We start from the raw sequence: 23475 nt of genomic DNA on the forward strand, positions 1-23475 counted from the left end.
GGGGAGGGCGGGGGTTAAGCAGAAGTTTCTCAGAGAGATGAACAGTGAAAGATGGATGACTAGAAGGAGGCTGAGAGGTATAATGACAGAAAAAGAGAGGTTGTGTGTGTTTGATGCCTGAGAAAATGATACGGAACGTGTGGTATGGTTGTGGTAAATAAAAAAACAAGGCGGATGACTCCAGTGAGACTGCGAGCTTTGGAAGAAGGACGAGGCTGAGATATCTAAGAAGCCTGAGACCTGCAAGGAGGGAGTGGAGAGAGAGGGAAGGGAAGTAGGGAGGTCAGGAGGAAGTGAGTAAGGAAGACGGGGGGGGGGGGGGGGGGGGGAAATGGTAGAGGAAGGATGGAGTGATGGTGTGTGTGTGTGTAGGGTGGCTCGGTGGGGGGTTGGAGTGTGTGTGGAGGAGAGGCTGTCTGGCTCCTCACCTGGGAGAGGATGGGGGAGGGGCCTGTCTAGGCATACATGGTCAGCTGGAGCCACTGTACAGAAGAGAAGAAGAGGGAGAGGGGTTAGCTCCCACAGGCCCAGAGCCCCTCAACACGGAAGCACGTCAGCAGAGAGCTTACCTCCAGGACGCTCAGACTGATCGTCCCGTCGCCCTCCTGGTCGAAGGCCTGGAACGCCCCTGTGGAGAGAGACAGCAGACGGTGTCAGGAACTGAAGGGAGGGGTGGGGGGGGTGGGCGGTTTGTGCTGAAGGGGGGGCGGTACTTACTGAACATGGCCTCCAGACGCACCAGACAGCTGATGAAGCTGTCAAAGTCGATGTTCATGCTCTCGTTGGCGTAGCGCATGGTGATGATGTCGTAGAGCTGGTTGTTGAGACGGAAGCCTGAGCGGAACATAAGACTCATGACTGTACAGTGACAAGAACATTTACAGAGTCAAATGTAAATTCATAGAGCACACACTGAACAGGCTGTGAAAATCTCTTTTGAAAACAACGCTTCTTGGATTTCATTTGTGGCCTTACGGTGTGTGTGTGAGTGTGTGTGTGTGGGGGGGGGGACTGTTACCTGCATCGTTGACAGCGTTCCTCATCTCGTAACTGTTGATGCTACCGGTCTGGTCCGCGTTGTAATGTTTAAAGATTCCCTGGTGAAGGAAAGACAAAGTTCTGAATCTGAACCTTCTCACCCGGAAACACATGAAGGTGACCACTGAAATACGGTTAGAACTATGATCTTAGATTTTCAGCTGGATTTTCTAGTATGTTGGTTTGGATGACTGTCCACGGAGTGTTAAGCTGTGCTGGTCACCTGCCACTGCTTGATCTTGTTCCAGAGGTGTCTGAACTCCTGCAGGTTGAGCCTGCCTGTCCCGTCCATCTACACACACAGTTAAGGGCGCCACCATGCGTGTGTGTGTGTGTCACAGACTGCCGGCTCAAAGAAACCAACTGTATAACTGATCTCAGTCCCAAATGATTTGATCATGTTTGTCTCATAGCTGGACGGTCTGTTGACCACTGTGTGGTTGTGTGTAGTGTGGTTGTTTTGTGCGTGTGTGGTGTAGAGGGGGTGTCGGGTTCGTAACTAGGATATATTTATGAAGGATGAGACACTGACTCATTACCTATGTGTATTTTGCTGAAGTAAATGTTGCCTCTACTTGAATATATGCCTACAAGTTGGTTGTCATTTTACTAGACTAAAAACATTTTCATTATTAATTGTGCCAATTTTTTTTCAATTGTTTGCAGTTTTGGTTTGTTTTAAGGAGCGACAGTTAGCAACTACTAGCTTATAGTTAGTTTCAGGTTCTGTTGCTAAGGTGACAAGTCACTAGCCTGGCTCTGCCCTCCTACATACTTCCACTCAATTTAGATTTTGCTTCTGTACTAGGTCTGGCCATGAGGTAATTAAGTCAGATATCCCCGGTTAATTTTCTACCGGCCAATCAGCGAACAGAGGGAGTGGCTGTCGTGCGATCGTTTGTGTTGTAGTTCCGTAATGGCGGCGGAGAAAGATGTGAGCGAGAAAGATGCAAGTCATTAGGTCCGTTGTGGCAACGCTTCCAAATATCCATAAGCTAAAGCTAGAGCAAGAACAAGTTTTGCTGAGTTTTGTTGGTGGCCATGATGTTGTGGCCTTCCTCCCCACGGGGTTCGGGAACAGTTTGATTTTCCAGCTACGGCAGCTAGCTCTGTTACAGTAGTGGTGAAGGAATTGGCTAAGGCGAACGCTAGCGATTGGTTATGGCAGATCAGAGTGGCTCTGGGCAGATCCAATAGTTTTAAACTTCAACAGAGTACCCGCCTACAAGGAAGTCAACGCTTGTCAATGGAGCGAGGCCAGACTCTCTGTACAAATGAAATGTACGAGAGTCTGGTTAGGACCAGGCTAACAAGTCACCACTGGTCCCATGAAATCCGACCTTCCATGTTGTAATAATGTTGTTGTCTCAACCTTGATATGTTCAGCCGGGGTTAGTGAGGTACTCCTGACCCTGCCAGGGGTCACAGCTAACTGCCTCTGCAGACCATACAGCCAGGGGTCAGGGGTCACAGCTAACTGCCTCTGCAGACCATACAGTCAGAGGTCACAGCTAGCTGCCTCTGCAGACCATACAGTCAGAGGTCACAGCTAGCTGCCTCTGCAGACCATACAGCCAGGGGTCAGGGGTCACAGCTAGCTGCCTCTGCAGACCATTCAGCCAGGGGTCAGGGGTCACAGCTGGCTGCCTCTGCAGACCATACAGTCAGAGGTCACAGCTAGCTGCCTCTGCAGACCATACAGCCAGGGGTCAGAGGTCACAGCTATCTGCCTCTGCAGACCATACAGCCAGGGGTCAGGGGTCACAGCTAGCTGCCTCTGCAGACCATACAGCCAGGGGTCAGGGGTCACAGCTAGCTGCCTCTGCAGACCACACAGTCAGGGGTCACAGCTGGCTGCCTCTGCAGACCATACAGTCAGAGGTCACAGCTAGCTGCCTCTGCAGACCATACAGCCAGGGGTCAGAGGTCACAGCTAGCTGCCTCTGAAGACCATACAGCCAGGGGTCAGGGGTCACAGCTATCTGCCTCTGCAGACCATACAGCCAGGGGTCAGGGGTCACAGCCCGCTTAGGGCACTCGATACAAAGGATACGTCCATCAGAGCTATCATACTCCTGCAGCTCTCCAGACTGAAGCCCTCTGTGTTCAGGTCCTTATCTGAGGGAGGGAAGAAAGAGGGGAGGAGAGGGCGAAGGAGGGGGGAGGATAGGTGAGGAGAGGAGGGGGCAGCGAGGGGGAGAGATGGATGAGAGAGAGAGCTGTGGGTGAGGAGACCAGAACTGTTATCCAGTCAGTCACTAAGGTGATCAAGCTTAGGCTCTTACGTTGGGAAACCACCTTGTTGAGGACGTTCTTCAGTTCGTTGGCTGAGATTTCCATTTCCTGTGTAGGGAGGGACGTGGTTGGAACTCACATGGATGCCAGATTTATGTAAATACACAGGTAACAACCAAACACCGAAACAGGATCAAACTTCAATTCACCAGAGATGTTCATCTACACTTCATCCATCCATTTGTTCATCTATCCCTCCATGTATCCCTCCTCCCCTCCCCTTGCTCCTCTCTCTACTCACATCTCCAGCTATCTCCTGAAAGATGTTCCTGAACTGCTGGTCCTCATCACTCTCCTCTCCTACTGAGGCGGGGGCAGGCTGGGGGAGAGGAGGGGGGAGAGAGGGGGGACGGAGAGAAAGAGAGACCTGTGTCTGATATAATATCTGAGGTCACCTATTTGTCAACTGACGCATCAGCAATTCAAATTATAAATATGACAAGTTAGAAAAGACATCAGAAACCAGATCTCCTGAGAGACCAGAAGGTGTGTGATGAAGAGGGGCGGGGCTACTCACCACTGGGTGGTCGGCCTCGATCCTGTTCTCTATCTCCCTGAGTGAAGACCAACAAACAGCAGTTACCATGACAACAGTCACCATGGCGACTGACAACACCTAATTTCTCATCTGGATCATGAGACTCATGATCAATCTAGTGTGTGTGAGATTATCTTGATGTTAAGGAATTATTACAATCTAATCCCAGAATTTTAATTAATGACATTCTCTTAGGGTGTCTATTCTGTAAACCTCTGCACTATATTATACTACATTAAATTGTGGGTGGCTCACAGTTCTATTCATTTAGATATTTTACTCATTTAGCAGACGCTTTTATATCATTGACCGGTATACCACACTCTTACCATCTCACAGTGATCCTGTAAACACAATGTTATATACCACCTGCTTTATGGACAAGAGTAGGTTTGTTTGGGTTTCCTCTTGAAAACATAAGAGGTTTCCTACTGTTGAGTGGAGCACTTCTTGTGCTATGTGGAGCACTTCCTGTGACACTTGTGTGAAGCACTTCCTGTGACACTTGTGTGAAGCACTTCCTGTGCTGTGTGGAGCACTTGCTGTGGAGCACTTCCTGTGCTGTGGGGGATCATTTCCTGTGTGAACTTCCTGTACCAGAGGAGCTTGTTCCTTTCCATGTGTGCACGGCAGGGGAGCAAGGCTTTCCAACAGACTCTCATCTTGATGCTGTGACTCTATATCAGCTGTGTGCTGTGACTATATCAGCTATGTGCTGTGACTCTATATCAGCTAGTATGTGCTGTGACTCTCTAGTCCAGCTGTCTGCTTTGACTCTATAGAACTGGTATATCCTGTAACTCTCTAGATCAGGGTGTCTGTCGTGACTCTCCGGAGCGGCTCTCTGCTCTCCTAGTTTCACTGTGTGAGCAGGTGCCTCCAGGAGTCTTCCGGGCTGTTTCTCAATACTGAAAGAGAATGTTTACCCGTGCATGCCCACATGGGATGTTGCTTGTCCTAAAAAAGATTCCATAACAGCTTCGAACTGGGGCCGATTTCTTCCAGTTCTACAAATCAAATCGCCGTTAAAATTGTTTGTCCTTGGTGGTTGTAACCCCATCCAAACATGCCCCAGGCGTCCCTAACCCCCACCCCACACAGGTACCCCTATCACAGACACAGGAGCATACACTCCAGGGGAAACACCCCATCTGGACACAACCTAAGGCACTGTCATATTCCATGCTGTTGGAGTATTTTCTGTATCAAAAGTAGAGCAAATACTCCAGTAGAATGGATAGAGCATGTCAGCATGTGAATCACAATGTAGATTAGATACAACATTGCTTCTTGTCCCCTCAGAACCTCTACACAGGATCACCCCTCCCCTCCTCTGTCTCTCCATCCATCCCTTCCCTCCCTCCACACACCTCCCTCCTTTCCTCCCTCCATCATCCACTCACTCTGAGGTGTTCCTCTTTTCGGAGAAGACTCGGAGGATGAACTCGCCCTCCTGGTGGGGCTCGTAGGTGGAGGGCACGATGACGTACTCGCCGGGGCTGAGGCGGAAGCGCTGAGTCACCTCCCGCAGGTTGATGTAGGCCTTGCAGCGGGCCTTCGAGGCGTTGACCAGGAAGAAGTCCTTCTGCATGTGCTGCTTGTTACCGTGCATCTGGAACCACGGAGGAAGGGGAGAGACACAGGGAGAGAGACACAAGGTGAGAGACACAGGAAGAGTGAGGGAAAGACACGGGGAGAGAGGGAAGAGAGACATAGGAAGAGAGAGGAAAAGACACATGGAGAGAGGGAAGAGAGACATAGGAAGAGAGAGGAAAAGACACAGGGAGAGGGAAGAGACAGAGGGAAGAGAGACACAAGGAGAGAGGAAAAGACACAGGGAGAGACACAGGAAGAGAGAGAAGGAAGAGAGATACATGAAGTGAGAGAGGGAAGAGAGACACAGGAAGAGAGAGGGAAGAGACAGGGAGAGAGGGAAGAGAGACAGGAAGATAGACAGAAAGAGAGAGACATATAGAAAGTGAGACACAGTGAGACACATTAGGTGAAATGGATATACTAATATTGTGTAAAGGACGGATTCCTCTTTATGCCTCCTTACCTCCTTGGGCACCTAGGGGGAGACAGAGAGCAGAGTGAGTTGTAAAACTGACCAAGATATTCCCGTTTTAATGACATCAAACATTACAGTAACCAGCTGTGAACATGCTGAATTTTACAGCCTACAACAAGCAGACATGATGGCTTTCTCAAGATCAGTATGCATCATGTCGGTATGGATATGTGTTTTTGGTGATGCATGTATCCATACATACATGCGTGTATGTGCGTATGGATGTTTGTTTTAGTGATCGTTGTAGTAGACGTGTGTGTGTGTGGATGTTTGTTTTGGTGATGAGTGTACTAGGCGCGCGTGTGGACGTTTGGGCGGCACCTCGTAGATGGCGAACCCGATGGTGTAGAGGTTGGCGCCCATTTTGCGTTCTTTCCGCCGGTTCTTCTGCATCAGCGTCACCACAAAGGTGCAGGCCACCTCGTTGTCCTCGGGGTCGTCATCCTCCTCCAGCAGACGCAGGCGGTACTGAGGGTTGGTCCAGAACGTGTCTGTTGGGGCCGAGGGCAGAACCAAGAACCAACCAGATCAGATCCACAATCTCCTGGTTGAATTCCTTGACTGAAGCAGTATGGCAGAGAATAGAGCCCTACAACCCCCAGGTGTGTGTGTCTCCTACCTGGCTAGCCCCCAGGTGTGTCTCCTACCTGGCTAGCCCCCAGGTGTGTCTCCTACCTGGCTAGCCCCCAGGTGTGTCTCCTACCTGGCTAGCCCCCAGGTGTGTCTCCTACCTGGCTAGCCCCCAGGTGTGTCTCCTACCTGGCTAGCCCCCAGGTGTGTCTCCTACCTTGCCAGCCCCCAGGTGTGTCTCCTACCTGGCTAGCCCCCAGGTGTGTCTCCTACCTGGCTAGCCCCCAGGTGTGTCTCCTACCTGGCTAGCCCCCAGGTGTGTCTCCTACCTTGCTAGCCCCCAGGTGTATGTGTCTCCTACCTGGTTAGCCCCCAGGTGTGTGTGTATCCTACCTGGCCAACCCCCAGGTGTGTGTCTCCTACCTGGGTAGTTCCTGCAGCCCCCGGCAGAGCAGCCCCTGACCCAGCGGCCCTCGTTCACAGACACGGTCCATTTGTGGATCTTATCATCCTCCAGGGCGTCGGGCGTCAAGTTACAGATCTCAATCTTGGTGTAATTCTTCCTGAAGTCCTCAAAGGACATCCTGACACAGGAGAGGGAAAGTAAAAAACCATGACTAGACAGTAGAAACCATGTCTAGACAGAATAAACCTTAACGAGCTAGTAAAAACCATGACTGGCCAGTAAAAACCACAATTAGACAGTAGAAACCCCGAATTGAAGAAACCAGGAAGGCGGGGTGAGGGAGGAGTAAACGGGGGGGGGGGGGGGGGGGGGGAAGGATAGGGGGAGTAGGGGAGAGAAGGAAGGGAGGGGAAAAGGGAAGGGAGGGGAATAGGAGGAGGGGGGTTGGAGGAGGAGAGAGGGTGGTGGTGGGCGATGGGTCTCACCAGAACTCTCCGTCCTCAGCACTCTGGTGATGCAGCTTATCCTTCTCTCCCTTAGACAGAGAGGTCCACTCCTTAGAGCTGTGGAGCACACATGGTTCAGGCATGGTTAACACATGGTTCAGGCATGGTTAACACATGGTTCAGGCATGGTTAACACATGGTTCAGACATGGTTAACACATGGTTCAGGCATGGTTAACACATGGTTCAGGCATGGTTAACACATGGTTCAGGCATGGTTAACACATGGTTCAGACATGGTTAACACATGGTTCAGGCATGGTTAACACATGGTTCAGGCATGGTTAACACATGGTTCAGGCATGGTTAACACATGGTTCAGGCATGGTTAACACATGGTTCAGGCATGGTTAACACATGGTTCAGGCATGGTTAACACATGGTTCAGGCATGGTTAACACATGGTTCAGACATGGTTAACACATGGTTCAGGCATGGTTAACACATGGTTCAGGCATGGTTAACACATGGTTCAGGCATGGTTAACACATGGTTCAGGCATGGTTAACACATGGTTCAGGCATGGTTAACACATGGTTCAGGCATGGTTAACACGTGGTTCAGGCATGGTTAACACGTGGTTCAGGCATGGTTAACACGTGGTTCAGACATGGTTAACACGTGGTTCAGACATGGTTAACACGTGGTTCAGGCATGGTTAACACGTGGTTCAGGCATGGTTAACACGTGGTTCAGGCATGGTTAACACGTGGTTCAGGCATGGTTAACACGTGGTTCAGGCATGGTTAACACGTGGTTCAGGCATGGTTAACACGTGGTTCAGGCATGGTTAACACGTGGTTCAGGCATGGTTAACACATGGTTCAGACATGGTTAACACATGGTTCAGACATGGTTAACACATGGTTCAGGCATGGTTAACACATGGTTCAGACATGGTTAACACATGGTTCAGGCATGGTTAACACATGGTTCAGACATGGTTAACACATGGTTCAGGCATGGTTAACACATGGTTCAGACATGGTTAACACGTGGTTCAGGCATGGTTAACACGTGGTTCAGGCATGGTTAACACGTGGTTCAGGCATGGTTAACACGTGGTTCAGGCATGGTTAACACGTGGTTCAGGCATGGTTAACACGTGGTTCAGGCATGGTTAACACGTGGTTCAGACATGGTTAACACGTGGTTCAGACATGGTTAACACGTGGTTCAGGCATGGTTAACACATGGTTCAGGCATGGTTAACACATGGTTCAGACATGGTTAACACATGGTTCAGGCATGGTTAACACATGGTTCAGGCATGGTTAACACATGGTTCAGACATGGTTAACACATGGTTCAGGCATGGTTAACACATGGTTCAGGCATGGTTAACACATGGTTCAGACATGGTTAACACATGGTTCAGACATGGTTAACACAAGGTTCAGGCATGGTTAACACATGGTTCAGACATGGTTAACACATGGTTCAGACATGGTTAACACATGGTTCAGACATGGATCACACAGACACCCACGTCATCATAGCCACTGAACTACTACTGCAGCACAAGTACACTCATAAAAAGTCATCCGATTCGATAAAGTCCATTGATGACCATATGTCACATTTCTATCATCACCAACACCCTGTCCAGTGGTATATCGTCTGTTTGAACACCTTCTCACGTCAGACGTGTCTAAGTGGAGGGATCAGCAGAGCAGAGGCGCAGGGCAGAGACTCACTTATCGCTCCAGGGGCCGTTCCACTCCACCTGGCCCCAGGGGTTCCTCAGGCGGACCAGACGCACCTTGGACTCCTTTTGCTGGGAGTGTTTACACTGTGGAGGGTCACGCAAGGGTCAAGCAGGGGCCACGACAGGATCATGGTAAACATCAGCCTGTTCGAGGGCTCCTCACCTCCTCCACAGCGGTGACAGAGTAGGCGTGGCCCTTCACCAGGCCGGTGGTGGTGCGGGTCTCGAAGCGGGCCGGGACCAGTGACTTTAGAGAACCAGGATATACGCACGGATCACATCAAACACACATTGTGACATCAACAGACGAGGATCACACGAACAAACAATGACACGAACAGACGTCGATTAGAAGGAGCCCAACGACGTTTCCTACTCTGGTGAAAAACAGCTGTGGGACAATAACTGTGTTCCACGTCTTCCAGTTGGCGAGAGTCCCAGAGGGGGGAAACCCGGCTAGAGACTCACGTCTATGGAGCAGCCCATGAGGGAGCCTCGCTCCAGGGCCTTCTGCATGATCTTGTACAGCTCCTTGGGCGCCTCCTTCATCTCGTAGAACTCCGTCACGCCACCCGTGAAGTCCTCCATGGCCTCGGTAGTGTTGCCTCCCTTCAGGGCCTCGTAGGAGCCGTGCAGCCTGACGACACGGGGGCCCAGCACGCCGCTCGTGAGTCTCACCACTTATTCGACTTTTTGGTTATTCAGCAGATGTTTTCAGGCAAAGTCACGTAAACAACGTAATATTCAAATTTGGGAAAATAAATTGTGTCTACCCCAGACATCCACATATCTTGGTTGTTTGCTCTGATAGTGTATTTTTGTGTCGCACTGAACAGGGTTAGTTAGCCTAACTAGGGTTAGTTAGTGTAATCCTGTTCCTAGGATCTTACTTGGCGTAGGCCTTCTCCAGAAGAGCGCTCCAGAACTCGTTCCTCTCAGCTGACTTGGTGAACACCAGCTGGTTGTTGAAGGTGGGGATTCGATCATCAATGACGACGTCAACCCAGTCGCCATAGCGCCAGAACTGAGAGAGATGGTTTTTGATAAGATTGAAGGAGTCAGGATTAAGAAACTTGATAACATACACGAGGGGCCTGTGTATACATAATAATAAAAAGTAATTGATAAAGAAAACATAATACATTGAAACAGGAGTTTGAGGAGAAGGAAGGTTCTGACCTGGAAGTGGAAGATGCCAGCGTAGGCGTCAGTGTAGCTCTGCTCATGATCAAGGACTCTGTAAAGCAGCTTCTCGTTCAGAGTCAGACAGGCAATGGCAGCTAGCAGCCAGCAGTCACCTACAAAACATATTTTCATATCATCATGTCACTAACTTTCATGTGACAAAAACAACACAACTTTCAACTCATTTGAATTGAGTTTACACAGGACATCCAAGCACAATGTTTGAACATTAGTAACATTTGTGATAATTGAAACAAACCTTGCCAATTTCAGCATTTTGAAGTCCATTTATATTTATCAAAAAAAAAATTCTAGTGAAAAGCTGTAGGTAGGGGATTTTTTGGGCTTCCTCAAATGGGGTGATATTATGCATTCATATGGCCAAACATGGCAGAAGATGTGTTATAATCAAGACACAATTAATTAGTTTAGGCATACATGAGTATTAACTAGTGTTTTTACAGAATAAATGGGGTTTGGGGTTTAGTTATACTATAACAACAATCAACAGTGCTTCTGATGGAGTTCAAATGTAATGAGCTGTGATGAGGGTTATTGTCCTGGGTGAGGGTTGGTGTCGTAGGTGAGGGTTGGTGTCGTAGGTGAGGGTTGGTGTCCTAGGTGAGGGTTATTGTCCTAGGTGAGGGTTGGTGTCCTAGGTGAGGGTTGGTGTCCTAGGTGAGGGTTGGTGTCTAAGGTGAGGGTTGGTGTCCTAGGTGAGGGTTGGTGTCTAAGGTGAGGGTTGGTGTCCTAGGTGAGGGTTGGTGTCTAAGGTGAGGGTTGGTGTCTAAGGTGAGGGTTGGTTGGTGTCCTAGGTGAGGGTTGATGGGTGATGATCACAATTGTCTTTCTGAGGAAAAGACCCAATCAAGAGTGCTGACACAAGTGGTTTCGGATTGTGCAGGTGTGTGTGCCACAGAGTGTTGAAGCGGGTGAACAATGTAAGTTTAGAGTAGGGGGGGGGGGTGGTAGGGTGAGCAGCACAGCCTGCCACTGTCCCCCCTGGAGCCCTTTTATACACTGACAGGGCCGTACAACAATGAGAAGTGCTGCCGGCCAGATTCCCTTTCCAAAAGAACAAGCACAATATGAAGAGGCCACTGATGGTGAAGTATGTGTGCGTGTGTGTTTTTCTCTCCAAACAGGTGACAGAAATCTGTCATCAGAAGCACAGTATTATCCTGCAGCCTTGTCAAACTTTTTTTCTCTTTTTGTTGGACCCCAGGAAGATTAGCTCGTCCCACTTTGGTGACAGCTAATGGGGATCCTTTTAACAATAAACAATAATAAACTATACAGCCGTCCAGCATTCCTCAGCTCAGCTCATGTCTCCATAGGTCCACCCGCAAAAAAACAACGAGGTAAACAAACTGCTACGTGAGGTGAGAGTCACGTGTTTTGTGATTGTGACTGGATTCGTGTTGCAGTTGGTCTGTGTGCTGAGCAGGAGGACTCTATTACCCAGATCTCCCTGGCAGATGTCTGTCCGGCTGGCTCCGCCCACAATGAACTGAGGGTTCTCACAGATCTCCTGCAGACACAAACATCAACATGGACCATCTGACACAACTGAGGGTTACATAAGCATCATGAACCACTCCAAACTTGACACAACCACTACTAAAGACAACAGATGTTGTTTAGGTTAGAAAAGGAGAGACGCACATGATCAAGTAAAATAATGAAAAGGAAAAAATCAAACCCACTCATGAACAACTTTTCCCAATAATTTAGTCGGCAAAGTCAGACATGGACAGCGAGGGACATCCACTAGTCCCAAAAGCTGTTGTATGAACACTTTTCACATCCAGAACCCCACAGACATGATTCTCACTCCTCAAACACCCTGAGCACCGTCCTGAGACCTCCAGGCTTGGGTCTGTAGATCCACTACAACAGTCCAGTAAGCCTGCTCCCATGCGCAGGCCATCCCACGCCAGCTTATCCCGTCACCAACCCCCCCGCCCCACCCCACGCCCAGCCTCCTACCTTGGGCCTCTTCCACACGATGTTCTTGACCTTGTTGGACTTGTGGCCCAGCTCCTTGAAGCCCAGAGACTCCACAGTGGCTGGGAAGGTTTCATCCTCAAACAGGCTCTTCTTCTCCAGGCACTCCTGCTTCAGGGTGCTGTAGTCTTGTCCGCTGAAGCGCAGGGGCTTGCTGAGCGAGCCTTCCCCATCTCTCCTCTCTCTCTCCCGGATCAACCGGTCACAGAAGAAGCCAGCCGGTGTGTAGGGCATTTTGTCACGCCTGGTTTTTTTTTTAACTGGCTTTTGCCACTTCTACTAAAGTCTTACAAGCCTAAAAACCCTGGCATAAATCCAAACAGCTGACCTCTGATTGGCTGCGTGTCCGTGTGACGTGGTGCTCAGAGGTCATGGAGCAAGACCTGGGGGACATTCACTCCACACTCACGTTTACATTCAGCAAGCACAACGCAACACACGCACACACACCTTTTTGTTGCGTTCTCATTGGTCAGTGACACAATGACCTGGTCCTGGTGGTGGCTCCCTCGTGGCATCATTGTTGGGTGACACAAAGGCCAGTGGGCAGCATCCCAGGGCCTGTAAAGGGTGGTCCTGGGATGGCCTGCCTCAGCAGAAGGCATTCAAACCTGTTTAAACCTGTTCTCAATGGAGCTCAGCATCGAGCAGTTTCAGCAGAACCAGGTCCCGCTCAGCCAGAGAGCTGCCCAGCACTGGCCGTCATTTCATCCTTCAGTACTGCGTGGTGGGGTGTCGGTCCACAGCCCGTAGACTGGGTCGACTCAGTCACAACAAACGATGGGGATTACACACTCTCTCCCTGGTGGAGAGTGATGTCACAATAGTGCTCATTAGGCCGTTTATGGCGGACCAGCCAGGATTTAGCCGACGGGCTGTTAGACATCAATGCGATCGTGTCACATGGTGAATCGCACCCACCCCTCCTTCAGGACCAAGCACTACCCCAAACCTCGAGGACAGGTCAAGTCTATCCTTTAAGTTTCGTCACCTTAGCCACAATACTCCCACAGCAACAACAGAACCGCACACAAAGCAGACCACAACCCCTGGACATGACCTTTATCCACCTGGGACCAGGTGAGGTCACCCGGCCAGGGCTTTCTTCACTGGTCATCATGACAGATACGCATCATAGACACAAACCAGCTCCTCTTTCACAGAAGAATAGCGACCGGTTGATGTTTAACGTACAGGGTTTTTATTTTCTTAGGCAAGATATTGCAACTGTGTGAAATCATTACAAGTCAGCATTTCATTTTCTTCACCACTAACCTCCATTCTTCATATTGCAGTGGACTAGGTCTAGGTACTTGTTATTTAAACAAGTATTATAAAAATACTATACTTTAAAGTACTAACTATACTATAGAAAGTACTACTATGTTATAAAAGTACTAAACTATGAAGTACTATACTACAAAACTATTACGTCATATTGTCCTTGAGAAGTTATTATTGCACTTTAGTTGAGATGAGATATCTCAAAATAAGATTTTTATTTGTATGATAAAAGCATTTGTTATGTGAATCAAATGTACTTCTCCTCCACCTCCAGCCCCTACTCCTCCCCCTCTGGCCCCCTACTCCTCCAGTCCCAGCCCCTACTCCTCCTCCTCTGGCCCCCTACTCCTCCAGTCCCAGCCCCTACTCCTCCTCCTCTGGCCCCCTACTCCTCCAGTCCCAGCCCCTACTCCTCCTCCTCTGGCCCCCTACTCCTCCAGTCCCAGCCCCTACTCCTCCTCCTCTGGCCCCCTACTCCTCCAGTCCCAGCCCCTACTCCTCCTCCTCTGGCCCCCTACTCCTCCAGTCCCAGCCCCTACTCCTCCTCCTCTGACCCCCTACTCCTCCAGTCCCAGCCCCTACTCCTCCTCCTCTGGCCCCCTACTCCTCCAGTCCCAGCCCCTACTCCTCCTCCTCTGGCCCCCTACTCCTCCAGTCCCAGCCCCTACTCCTCCTCCTCTGGCCCCCTACTCCTCCAGTCCCAGCCCCTACTCCTCCTCCTCTGACCCCCTACTCCTCCAGTCCCAGCCCCTACTCCTCCTCCTCTGGCCCCCTACTCCTCCAGTCCCAGCCCCTACTCCTCCTCCTCTGACCCCCTACTCTGTGTGGATCTCCCAGTCCTCATCCACCTTCAAGTTCAGTCCTGTCACCGTCAGAACGTGCCCCGCTTCCTCAAACCCAAACTTCACAGTAACGGACTTGGAACCTGCTGGAAGGAAAATACTGAGTCACTACAACACCAGCGAAGGCCTCTATACAGAACCACAGCTGGTGAATCACAGGTATCATATTATTATCATTTCACTAAATTTGTAGTTCAATTACTTAAGATTTATACTTAAGTAAAAACAAGGAATCCCTCTTATGAAAGTAATATCTGTATTTACATTGGGTAGTTGCTAGACTTTCAGCTGTTCTCAACTACAGCCCTTGGCGTGTACATAGTAACCATGGCGGCAGGATGTCACAGAGCCTCACCTGAGATGTGTGCTGTCACTCTGGAGGGCTTCTTACTCATCCCCATGACGATGACAGACTGCACCACGCTGCCAGAGGTGAAGCGGCCCTCCTCGCTGGCACAGCTGGGGGTCACCATAGTAACACCACAAAAGTCTTGGATTCATGTCATTGATTACATTGTCACCGTCAGTGTGATCAACTCTCTCATTGCTATTGTGTTTTTAGAGTGTGTGTGTGCAGTGTGTGTGTATGTGCAGTACGTTTCCATGTGTGAATATATATGAGTGTGTGTGTGTGTGCCTGCCTCACCAGCAGACCAGACGGCCTGACAGCATGCTGAATCGGCGCAGGCAGAAGTCTTTTCTGTCCCGGTACCCAAAGGAGTGGCCATCGTCTAGGTACAGCTCTCCAACAGCCCCGCCCTGCAGGACGGAGGGAGAACTGCAGTCAGAATGCCAGTTACCTCACAACGGTCCAAAGAACATGTGCCGAGTCATCAAGTAGGGCCTCAAATATATTCCTGCCATCTTTGTTGAGTTAAGATTATTTTGTTGATCTATTCGAACTCAAATTTGAGCAGTCAGGTTGATAAAGCTGGGGGGGGGGGGGTGCTCACGTTGGAGCCCAGCGCCACGGTGAGGCAGAAGGGGAGGAGCTCCAGGTCAGCTGTGCAGGAGCCACAGCCTGCTCTCCTGGGCACCACCGTGCCCCCACGCTGGAACACAGGGACCTGGACACACGGGGGGAAGAGACAGGGTGGAAGAGGGGAGACAGGGGGGGGGAGACAGGGGGTGGAAGGAGGGGGGGAGAGAGAGAGGGGGTGGAAGGCAGACAGGAGAGAATGTTTCTATGTTTGATGCTGCTGTTTGGCAAAAGAACATCTCCTCTTAGATATATATTTCTATTAAAATCACATTTCTGAGCTTGTCAAATAACAGCCTATGACAATTGAACGTAATATAAAGTAGTCTGATGTGATCTAACTCACTGTGTCCAGGGTCACTGGCATCCTCACGGTCTGGCCTCCTCTGACCTGCTCCATCGACTGGACGTCATACCAGACCTACAGCAGATAGAGCACATCATACCAGACGTACAGCAGATAGAGCACATCATACCAGACCTACAGCAGATAGAGCACATCATACCAGACGTACAGCAGATAGAGCACATCATACCAGACCTACAGCAGATAGAGCACATCATACCAGACCTACAGCAGATAGAGCATATCATACCAGACCTACAGCAGATAGAGCACATCATACCAGACCTACAGCAGATAGAGCACATCATACCAGACCTACAGCAGATAGAGCACATCATACCAGACCTACAGCAGATAGAGCATATCATACCAGACCTACAGCAGATAGAGCACATCATACCAGATCTACAGCAGATAGAGCACATCATACCAGACCTACAGCAGATAGAGCATATCATACCAGACCTACAGCAGATAGAGCACATCATACCAGACCTACAGCAGATAGAGCACATCATACCAGACCTACAGCAGATAGAGCACATCATACCAGATCTACAGCAGATAGAGCACATCATACCAGACCTACAGCAGATAGAGCACATCATACCAGACCTACAGCAGATAGAGCACATCATACCAGACCTAGACCAGTTCAGACACAATGCATGACAACGAAAATAATCTTCGTGCCCACGGACGACTAGAGGGAGGCGACAGCAATTACCTCCCCAGAGCCAGGAAGTACCACCTGGACCTCTCTAGCCCCAGCTTCAGTTACAGGACAGACCAGCAGGGCAGCCCCTGCATGGACACAGAACTGTTACAACACTGGTCCACCTGCGGTAAAAAATACAGCAGGACTGAAGAGAGAATATCATAGAGCTGAGTAGAATAGAGTAGGCTGGAGTAGAGTCAAATGGAGTAGAGTCAAATAAAGCAGAGCAGATAACAGTAGGGCAGAGTAGAATAAAGTGCAATAGCATCTAGAATCAAATAAAACTTCTGTGTCCATCCAGGATCGAAATTTGTATTTGGCCCGACCTTTCATAAAACATGTCATGCATACAGAACCTTCTCCATTCACCAAATACATTCTTCATTCACAAAATCCATCCTCCATCCATTCTCTTCCTTCACTGACAGTGACAGATGAGGATCCATCCTCACCGATCATGTACTGGTGGTCCACAGAGAAGGTGTTCTCCTCTCTGGGGAATTCTACCCACAGCGGTCTGAGGTAAACACACAAGTAGAAGATCAATCTCATAATTCATAAATGTATTTATGAATTACTCATTTGATCCAAAGCGACGGTCCAGTCAGCACAGGAGCAGGCCTCACTACTCCCTCCCCCCAGCAGGGGGCAGCCCTCACCGTAGCGGGGCCAGGCCGCAGCGCTGGCTGAGGTAGAAGAGGGTGTACCAGTAGGGCAGCAGGCGGTACCGGCTCTGGACGGCGCTGCGGATGGCTGCCGTGACGGCGTCCCCAAACAGCCAGGGCTCGCGGCGGCGTGTCGTAATGGCGGAGTGGCCTCTGAAGAAGGGCTGTAGGGAGCCGGCCTGGTACCAGCGCACCAGCAGCTCTGGGTCTGGGTCCTTCGCAAACCCACCCACATCCGCTGGAGCACACACGCACGCACGCACGCAGTTTAGTCAGCATTGAACACCTGTTATCAGTTTATATACCTAGTGCCACAGTTACTGATGGTTATCAAACACCAGGCAAGGTCAAAGGACAACAACCAGCATTGTTGGCGTTTTAAGGCATTGAAGGTGTAGCCTCGTTACGTCACAGCTGTATCGTCTCAGGTCCCACGTCCGGTCCTCACCTCCACAGAAGGCCACCCCCACCACACTGAGAGACAGGAGCATGGGGATGGAGATCTGGAGATACTCCCAGGACGCCACGTTGTCACCGGTCCACACTGCACCTGTCTCACACACACACACACACACACACAAACACAAACACAACTGTGTTATTCAGACTCTTTTTTACCTATTTTTCTCTTGTTTCTACCAAACCTCTATTCGCAATGCACCAACCATGTTTGTAACATAAGCAAACCTGTTGGAAACGTACCAAACCTCTGAGAGCCAGCAAAGAAGGAGCGAGACAGGACGAAGCTTCTCTCCGACCCTGCCGAGCGGGTCACCAGGCCCTCCGCCGTGGACATGTGCTGGGAGGGACACACACAGTGTTACACACTCCATACACATACACTGTCACACAGTCCACTTCCTGCCTCTGTGCTGCCGGGGGTGTGGGGGGGGGTGTGGGGGCGAGGTCACCTGGAGAAAGCCATAGAGGTTGTGGAGGTCCCTGTGCTCCCAGCCGCCATGATGCACTGCGTCCTTGGGCATGGTCTGCTCTGGGCCCCCGAACACCGAGGGCTCGTTCATATCGTTCCACACAAACAGGGAGGGTGTGGAGCCCTGGGCCACAGGCAAAACACACGTTGTTAGGATTTCCACATACCTGGTCAGCTGGCATGTTCCAGGTGTGCTGTGCTCAGATGCCCTCACTCACAGTGTATTTGTCGAGGCTGAACTGTGTGGAGTACCAGGAACGAGTGGCGGGGTTGCTGTAGTCCAGGTAGCAGGACTCACCTGGGGGGGGGGGGGGGGGGTAAGGTATGCAAGTCAGAAGGACAAAGCAGAATGAAATGATTTGAGAATGATTTGGGAAGGGTCGTGTCGTAGAGCATTTCACTGATAAGAGGTTCAAATCCTCCCCTGTATGTTGCTTTGGATAGAAGCGTCTGCTAAATGAACATATTACATTACAAGAAACGGACCTGGCCAGCATGATCCCTGATAGATATTCCCTTCTCTGTCCTTCACAAAATGGCCACCATTTCTCGCCTCATTGTATAACGGCCATCCGTGGTCCATCTTGAGGTGAGGATCACTGATGACCACCAACTGCAGCATGTGTGACCAACGATAAGATGTTAGTGTCAGCGGCACAACAAACATCCAATCAAATTTGATATTTATAGCCGTCTTCATAAGAAATCTCAAAGATGGCTTCCCAGATGCCCACAGGTCAGCATCTATAACCAACCTCAACCTGTGGAGCCATCCACCAAGCAGAAACACAGGAGCCACCCTGACCTTCCTCTTCCGGGCCACCAGATGGCGCTGAAGACCGAGCGGATCGGGGAAGTGGACCGGGTCCCAGGTGAAGTAGCGCTTCCCGTCCGTGTGCTCGATGTCCAGCCAGATGACATCATAGGGGATGGCGTGAAGGTCAAAGCCAGCGTCCACCGCCTTCACGTCCGCCTCGTCGTCGTAGTTCCAGCGACTCTGGTGGTACCCCAGAGAGAAGAGGGGGGGCAGGGCCTGCGGGCCTGACCAGACCACAACATGAACACATTTAGAAACTGTAATGTTCAGCTGAACGAAAGAACCCTATGTTGCAGTAATAATGAGCAGAACCTCATTAATTAATCTCAGAGAGACCATTTTAATTTGATTACTTTTAATGTGTTTACCCAATTTAACAGACGCTTTTACACAGGGCGACATACAAGTGCAAAGAAAGTAGAAAGCAGAAGCTGGAGGATCAGAAGTGGGGGGTGGCATGCTGTACCTGTGAGCTGAGCGTACTGGCTGAAGGCGAGGTGGGGGGTGGGGCCCAGCAGCACCATGCAGTCCAGCACCCCGCTCTCTGACAGCCAGCCCACGTCCGTCTGAGGAGGAACCCTGCTCCTCTTCACGGGGGGGTAAAAAGTAATATATTAGTTATTACTTATTGTTCAGTAAGAGTAGTGTGATTAAGTTACATTATTACTTTCTGTACAAAGTAATATTCTTACTTATATTACTATTACTTTTAATATCAGCGAGTTCGACTTTGTAAAAGATTTGCCCGAACATAGGCTTCAGACGCAAAATACAGTTTCTTTAAAGAAGAACTTTCATTTCAAAAAATCTTAAACATCAAAAACGCTTATAAATCCAAAAATAATAATATATTTGTGTGAATAAATTATACTATGTTAGCAGCCACTTGTGGAAACGGGTCGCCATCTCTCAAGGTTTAAAGTCGATTTTTCGCTAGCTTCCAGCTTTGTTTCTCTGTGGACAATTTCAAGGTGTTTTTTTTTTGTTTTAAGTGCTGCTTTAAGTGCTGGCAGTAGTGTGTGTATACAGGTGTATGTGTAGGGCTGGGCGATATATCGAATATTAGCGATAATATCGCAATAATTCTGACGACGATGTAAAATGTGAAAATATCGTGAATATCGAATATTATTTATATATTTTTTTGCTGGTCCTTGTGTTTTAAAATCACCGTCTGGCTCCTCTGTGTTCACACACAGACACACACAGACACCGTTTGTGCACATGCTCACAAAGAGCTCACAAAGAGCATGTGCACTTTTTTGCAAACATATTGAGATATATATCGAATATCGTAAACATTTTGACAATATCGAGATATCAAATTTTTCTTATATATCGCCCAGCCCTATGTGTGTGTTACCTCCTCATGGCTGGGGGTGTAGTGGACGTCCACCAGGGTCTCGGAGGTATTGAGCCAGAACAGCCCCAAGGTTCTGTCAGGCCTGTGGGCCAGCAGCAGAGGTACCGAGCCGTACAGCCCCAGACGGCTGTTGGTTTTATAAGCAAACACGTCCAGGTTGTAGAGGCGATACGGCTCACTGCCCCTGGGAAGAGCACAGCGCTAATATTAACCTAGCACACTAGCATTAGCCTAGCAGCGCTTACATTAGCCTTGCAATACTACCATCAGTAGGCATTACACAAGATATAAAATAAAACGATTTAACCTGGTGTCCTTGAGCAGAAGGCTGTCGGCGTGTTCAGGGAGTCCGTACACATGTCTGAACCCATGGAACCTGAAGTCAGCTCCCACGCTACTGGGGCCTGCGGAGGGAACGAGATGGTCACTAGTGGGTCAGGGGTCAGGACTGGGTTTGAGTTGGATTAATCAAAGTGTGGATCTACCATTGGCTTGAATGTCAACAAACTGTCTGAAAGTCTCTCTGTGTAAACCTGACTGTTCGTCATGATTCTGGGGGGGAAAAAACGTGTGGCAAAGTCAGACAAGATCCAGATGAACAGCAAGGAGAAGAATGTTTTGTTTTATACTGATTTCAGACATGTTCACCTCAGCCTGGGAGGTTCTGGGAGAAAAAGGGTTAGAAAAAAAGAGCACATTTCAGTTAGAAAATGCTTGTTTCCTTAAGCTCCCATCCCTCCTCTCCCTCTCCTCTCCTCCCCTCCACAACTTCTATCCAACCGATCTTCTCTCCTTCCCCCCCTCCTGTCTTTACCTGGAGTGGTTCTGGAGAGTCTCAAAGCGCAGTTTGTCTGTGGGGTTGAATGTGACCACCACCTCCTCTCCACACAACACCTCCACACGGAGAGGCCGGCTCCACACCCTGGCCTGGTGCTGGCCCAGTCCCCAGGTGAGAGACACCGAGTCCCCCCTCCTCTGCTGGACCCTCAGCCTGCCGGAGGAACACTGAGAGGTCACCTCCAGAAGTCTAAACAGTATGGAAACCTACCCGGGCTGAACAGGGTCGGATCAATGAAACCGTTAACGATAGATGTACTAGGAGTACTACATAAACATTTTGTTCATTTAGCAGATGCTTTTAGCAGATGCTTTTAGGCACGGTGCAACAATCTCATCAAAACCATAGCTGAAGGACTGGTTCTTACGGTTCACAGATGGGCTCTTGAATCAGGACATCTTGGACCCGGTAGCGAGCTTTAATGGGCTGGAGCTCATCGATGAAGATCCTGACAGCATTTCCGTTACTGATTGCTGATATGGTGAGCAGCAGTCTCACCTGGGAAGATGAGGTTTCTGGTCAACGCTGAGGCTCACACTGTGGAGGAATGAAATCTATATTGCTAATTCAATGCTGTTATGACAATCAATACCTCAATTATACAAAATGTGTAATGAAAATGCTGAACATATGCTTCAATTAGAACAGATGAACTTCTGCACCAGAATGTTTCTAAGTCAGTGAAAAGTGAACCATGTTCTGAGGAATGTAACTTTTGGTGTGAGGAGGAATGTAGAAGGTCAGCATGCTAACAGGGGAGGAGAGATGGTAAAACTATGGGACTGGAGCAGGTAAAATGGGCCTCACAGCCATTCGGAGTAAAAGTGTCAACATCAGAAGATAAGGAGATGCATTGGGCCGTGGAGGATGTAACTCTTTGCTCTTGGACATCATCAGACCATCTGGTCTGTCCCACCTTCGGATATTCTGTTCTCCCATTGGATATACTGCCCACCCTTGGATGCCTCCCTCCCCCTTGGAGACTCTGCCCCCCCCTTCCCCTTACATCATCAGACCTTTGGGTCTGGTCTGCCCCCTTCCCTTGTGACGCCATCAGACCCTTGGACTGCCCACCCTCAGTGACCACGAACGCCTTTGACACCTAATAGGATGAACACATCCCCTCCCCATTGTCTTCTGACCAACGACCTCACAAACCCCTCTCTCTCAGGAGGGGTACAAGACCTGTGTTCTCTGGGCAGGTAGACAGAATTTGGACTGGGCAGAACTCTCTCTGACTTCTGTCAAGTCTGTTCTCACCAGGGCCTTTGTTTGCTCTACTCTGTGACTCTTTACTCTGTGAAGCGAGACTGGCAACATCGACTGGTATCACTGATCTAAACTGAAGACATCCTGGTGTGTTGTATTCATTGTTTGATTGCATAATTTCTTAATAATAAACTACAAAGAACTTGGTCTGGCATTTAACCTTGTATCCTTCTCCACCTAGATTAGCAACACTTTACAAAACTCAGCTGTTAATCCTCAGCCATCAGTTGCCTGACAGGTAACTAACATACCTAAAAGCATATTATGCTGGAGAGACAAACTCATTACCTGAGAATCTGGTTCCAACACTTCAAATATCGCCACTTTCTCTTTGAGCACAAGGGTGTCCAATAGTGCATAGTAGTGCAAGGTGGGTCCCTGCACTTGTCGCCTATTTATCAATAAAAACAATATTGTAAAGCATTTATGACGATAATGAGGCACCATCATTGTTTCTAATGTAATACATGTTTAACAAACCTGTGAAAGGCTATCTGGTCACATTTCTTAAATTTCTCTTTCCCTTCATCATCAGGAACAACACTGGAAATGTGTAGAATATTTAGAAGGGAACACAATGCTTTCTTGTGCACAGAGTTACATTAATTATAGTTAAAACGTCCGTAAACAATGTACCACTGTTCATCTGCCTACACAGGATGTCTCATAATCACGCGGATGCTGGGAAGCGAAAGCTAAAAGTCAACAGTCAAATGTCAATGTTCGGACACAGTAAAACGTTTTTGGTTACCTCACGATGGTTTCAGTACAACCTTCGTCCGCCATTTCGTTAGTTATTTTCTCGCAGACTGTACTTGCAAATACTTCTAGTCATAAGTATATAATCTGGTCTGTACGATTTGTAGTGTTTGATCACTACAACACGCGAAGCTCCCTCTAGCGTTCAAAACAACTCACTGTGAGTGAGTTGAGTAAAAAATGAGTATACCCTTGTCTATGACATAATAGCACTGATTGAAAGTTTTAAAATACAACGTAATTTCTAACAACAACCAATGTGTTCTGTTGAATGTAAATGTGTTATGCTATGTTTTAATACAGCATTGCCTCCTATTGTCAGCGCTCTGTACTTTCACGTC

General features: G+C 49.1%; 2 protein-coding genes across 3 annotated transcripts; both read right to left on the bottom strand.

The window, feature by feature from the left end:
• Positions 1-362: 362 nt before the first annotated feature.
• On the bottom strand, positions 363-12557 carry capn3a (calpain 3a, (p94)). The gene is made up of 21 exons (XM_067243619.1): positions 12306-12557; positions 11778-11847; positions 10311-10429; positions 10022-10155; positions 9600-9768; positions 9295-9378; positions 9121-9215; positions 7404-7481; positions 6936-7096; positions 6264-6433; positions 5931-5942; positions 5275-5483; positions 3851-3887; positions 3575-3652; positions 3324-3381; positions 3092-3156; positions 1262-1330; positions 1019-1097; positions 718-834; positions 570-628; positions 363-482 (listed from the first exon to the last, which is right to left on the bottom strand). Exons 1-21 carry the CDS (start codon positions 12555-12557, stop codon positions 456-458), a joined length of 2142 nt encoding a protein of 713 aa, XP_067099720.1. The 3' UTR covers positions 363-455.
• A 1845-nt stretch (positions 12558-14402) lies between these two features.
• On the bottom strand, positions 14403-23232 carry ganc (glucosidase, alpha; neutral C). Of its 2 annotated transcripts, none has more exons than XM_067243615.1 (24): positions 23127-23232; positions 22856-22918; positions 22664-22766; positions 21474-21604; positions 21083-21259; positions 20917-20932; positions 20754-20820; positions 20576-20672; positions 20269-20452; positions 19372-19492; positions 18894-19129; positions 18575-18701; positions 18307-18386; positions 18069-18212; positions 17860-17956; positions 17606-17707; positions 17152-17395; positions 16945-17009; positions 16502-16578; positions 15775-15849; positions 15403-15516; positions 15096-15208; positions 14805-14908; positions 14403-14532 (listed from the first exon to the last, which is right to left on the bottom strand). In XM_067243615.1, exons 1-24 carry the CDS (start codon positions 23159-23161, stop codon positions 14423-14425), a joined length of 2682 nt encoding a protein of 893 aa, XP_067099716.1. In that variant the 5' UTR covers positions 23162-23232; the 3' UTR covers positions 14403-14422. The 2 variants fall into 2 exon arrangements, with proteins under 2 accessions (XP_067099716.1, XP_067099715.1); XM_067243614.1 differs by having other exon boundaries at positions 14403-14535.
• Positions 23233-23475: the final 243 nt, after the last annotated feature.

The sequence above is a fragment of the Osmerus mordax genome, chromosome 9 (genome assembly GCF_038355195.1).
Source record: "Osmerus mordax isolate fOsmMor3 chromosome 9, fOsmMor3.pri, whole genome shotgun sequence".
Taxonomy (NCBI): Eukaryota; Metazoa; Chordata; class Actinopteri; order Osmeriformes; family Osmeridae; genus Osmerus; species Osmerus mordax.

Bases quoted from the DNA above. Each gene is read 5' to 3' on its own strand.
- capn3a (XM_067243619.1), bottom strand. From the start codon at position 12,557: ATGCCCTACACACCGGCTGGCTTCTTCTGTGACCGGTTGATCCGGGAG. The intron at 3,888-5,274 runs GTGAGTGGATGA...GTCTTCACTCAG, and splicing joins GAAAAGAGGAACACCTCAGA to GGAGATAGAGAACAGGATCG. The intron at 3,382-3,574 runs GTGAGTAGAGAG...CTCCCTACACAG, and splicing joins TTCAGGAGATAGCTGGAGAT to GAAATGGAAATCTCAGCCAA.
- ganc (XM_067243614.1), bottom strand. From the start codon at position 23,161: ATGGCGGACGAAGGTTGTACTGAAACCATCGTGAG. The intron at 18,387-18,574 runs GTCCGTTTCTTG...CCCCCCCCCCAG, and splicing joins TCAGGGATCATGCTGGCCAG to GTGAGTCCTGCTACCTGGAC. The intron at 14,909-15,095 runs GTGAGGCAGGCA...GGTGACCCCCAG, and splicing joins TCAGGCCGTCTGGTCTGCTG to CTGTGCCAGCGAGGAGGGCC.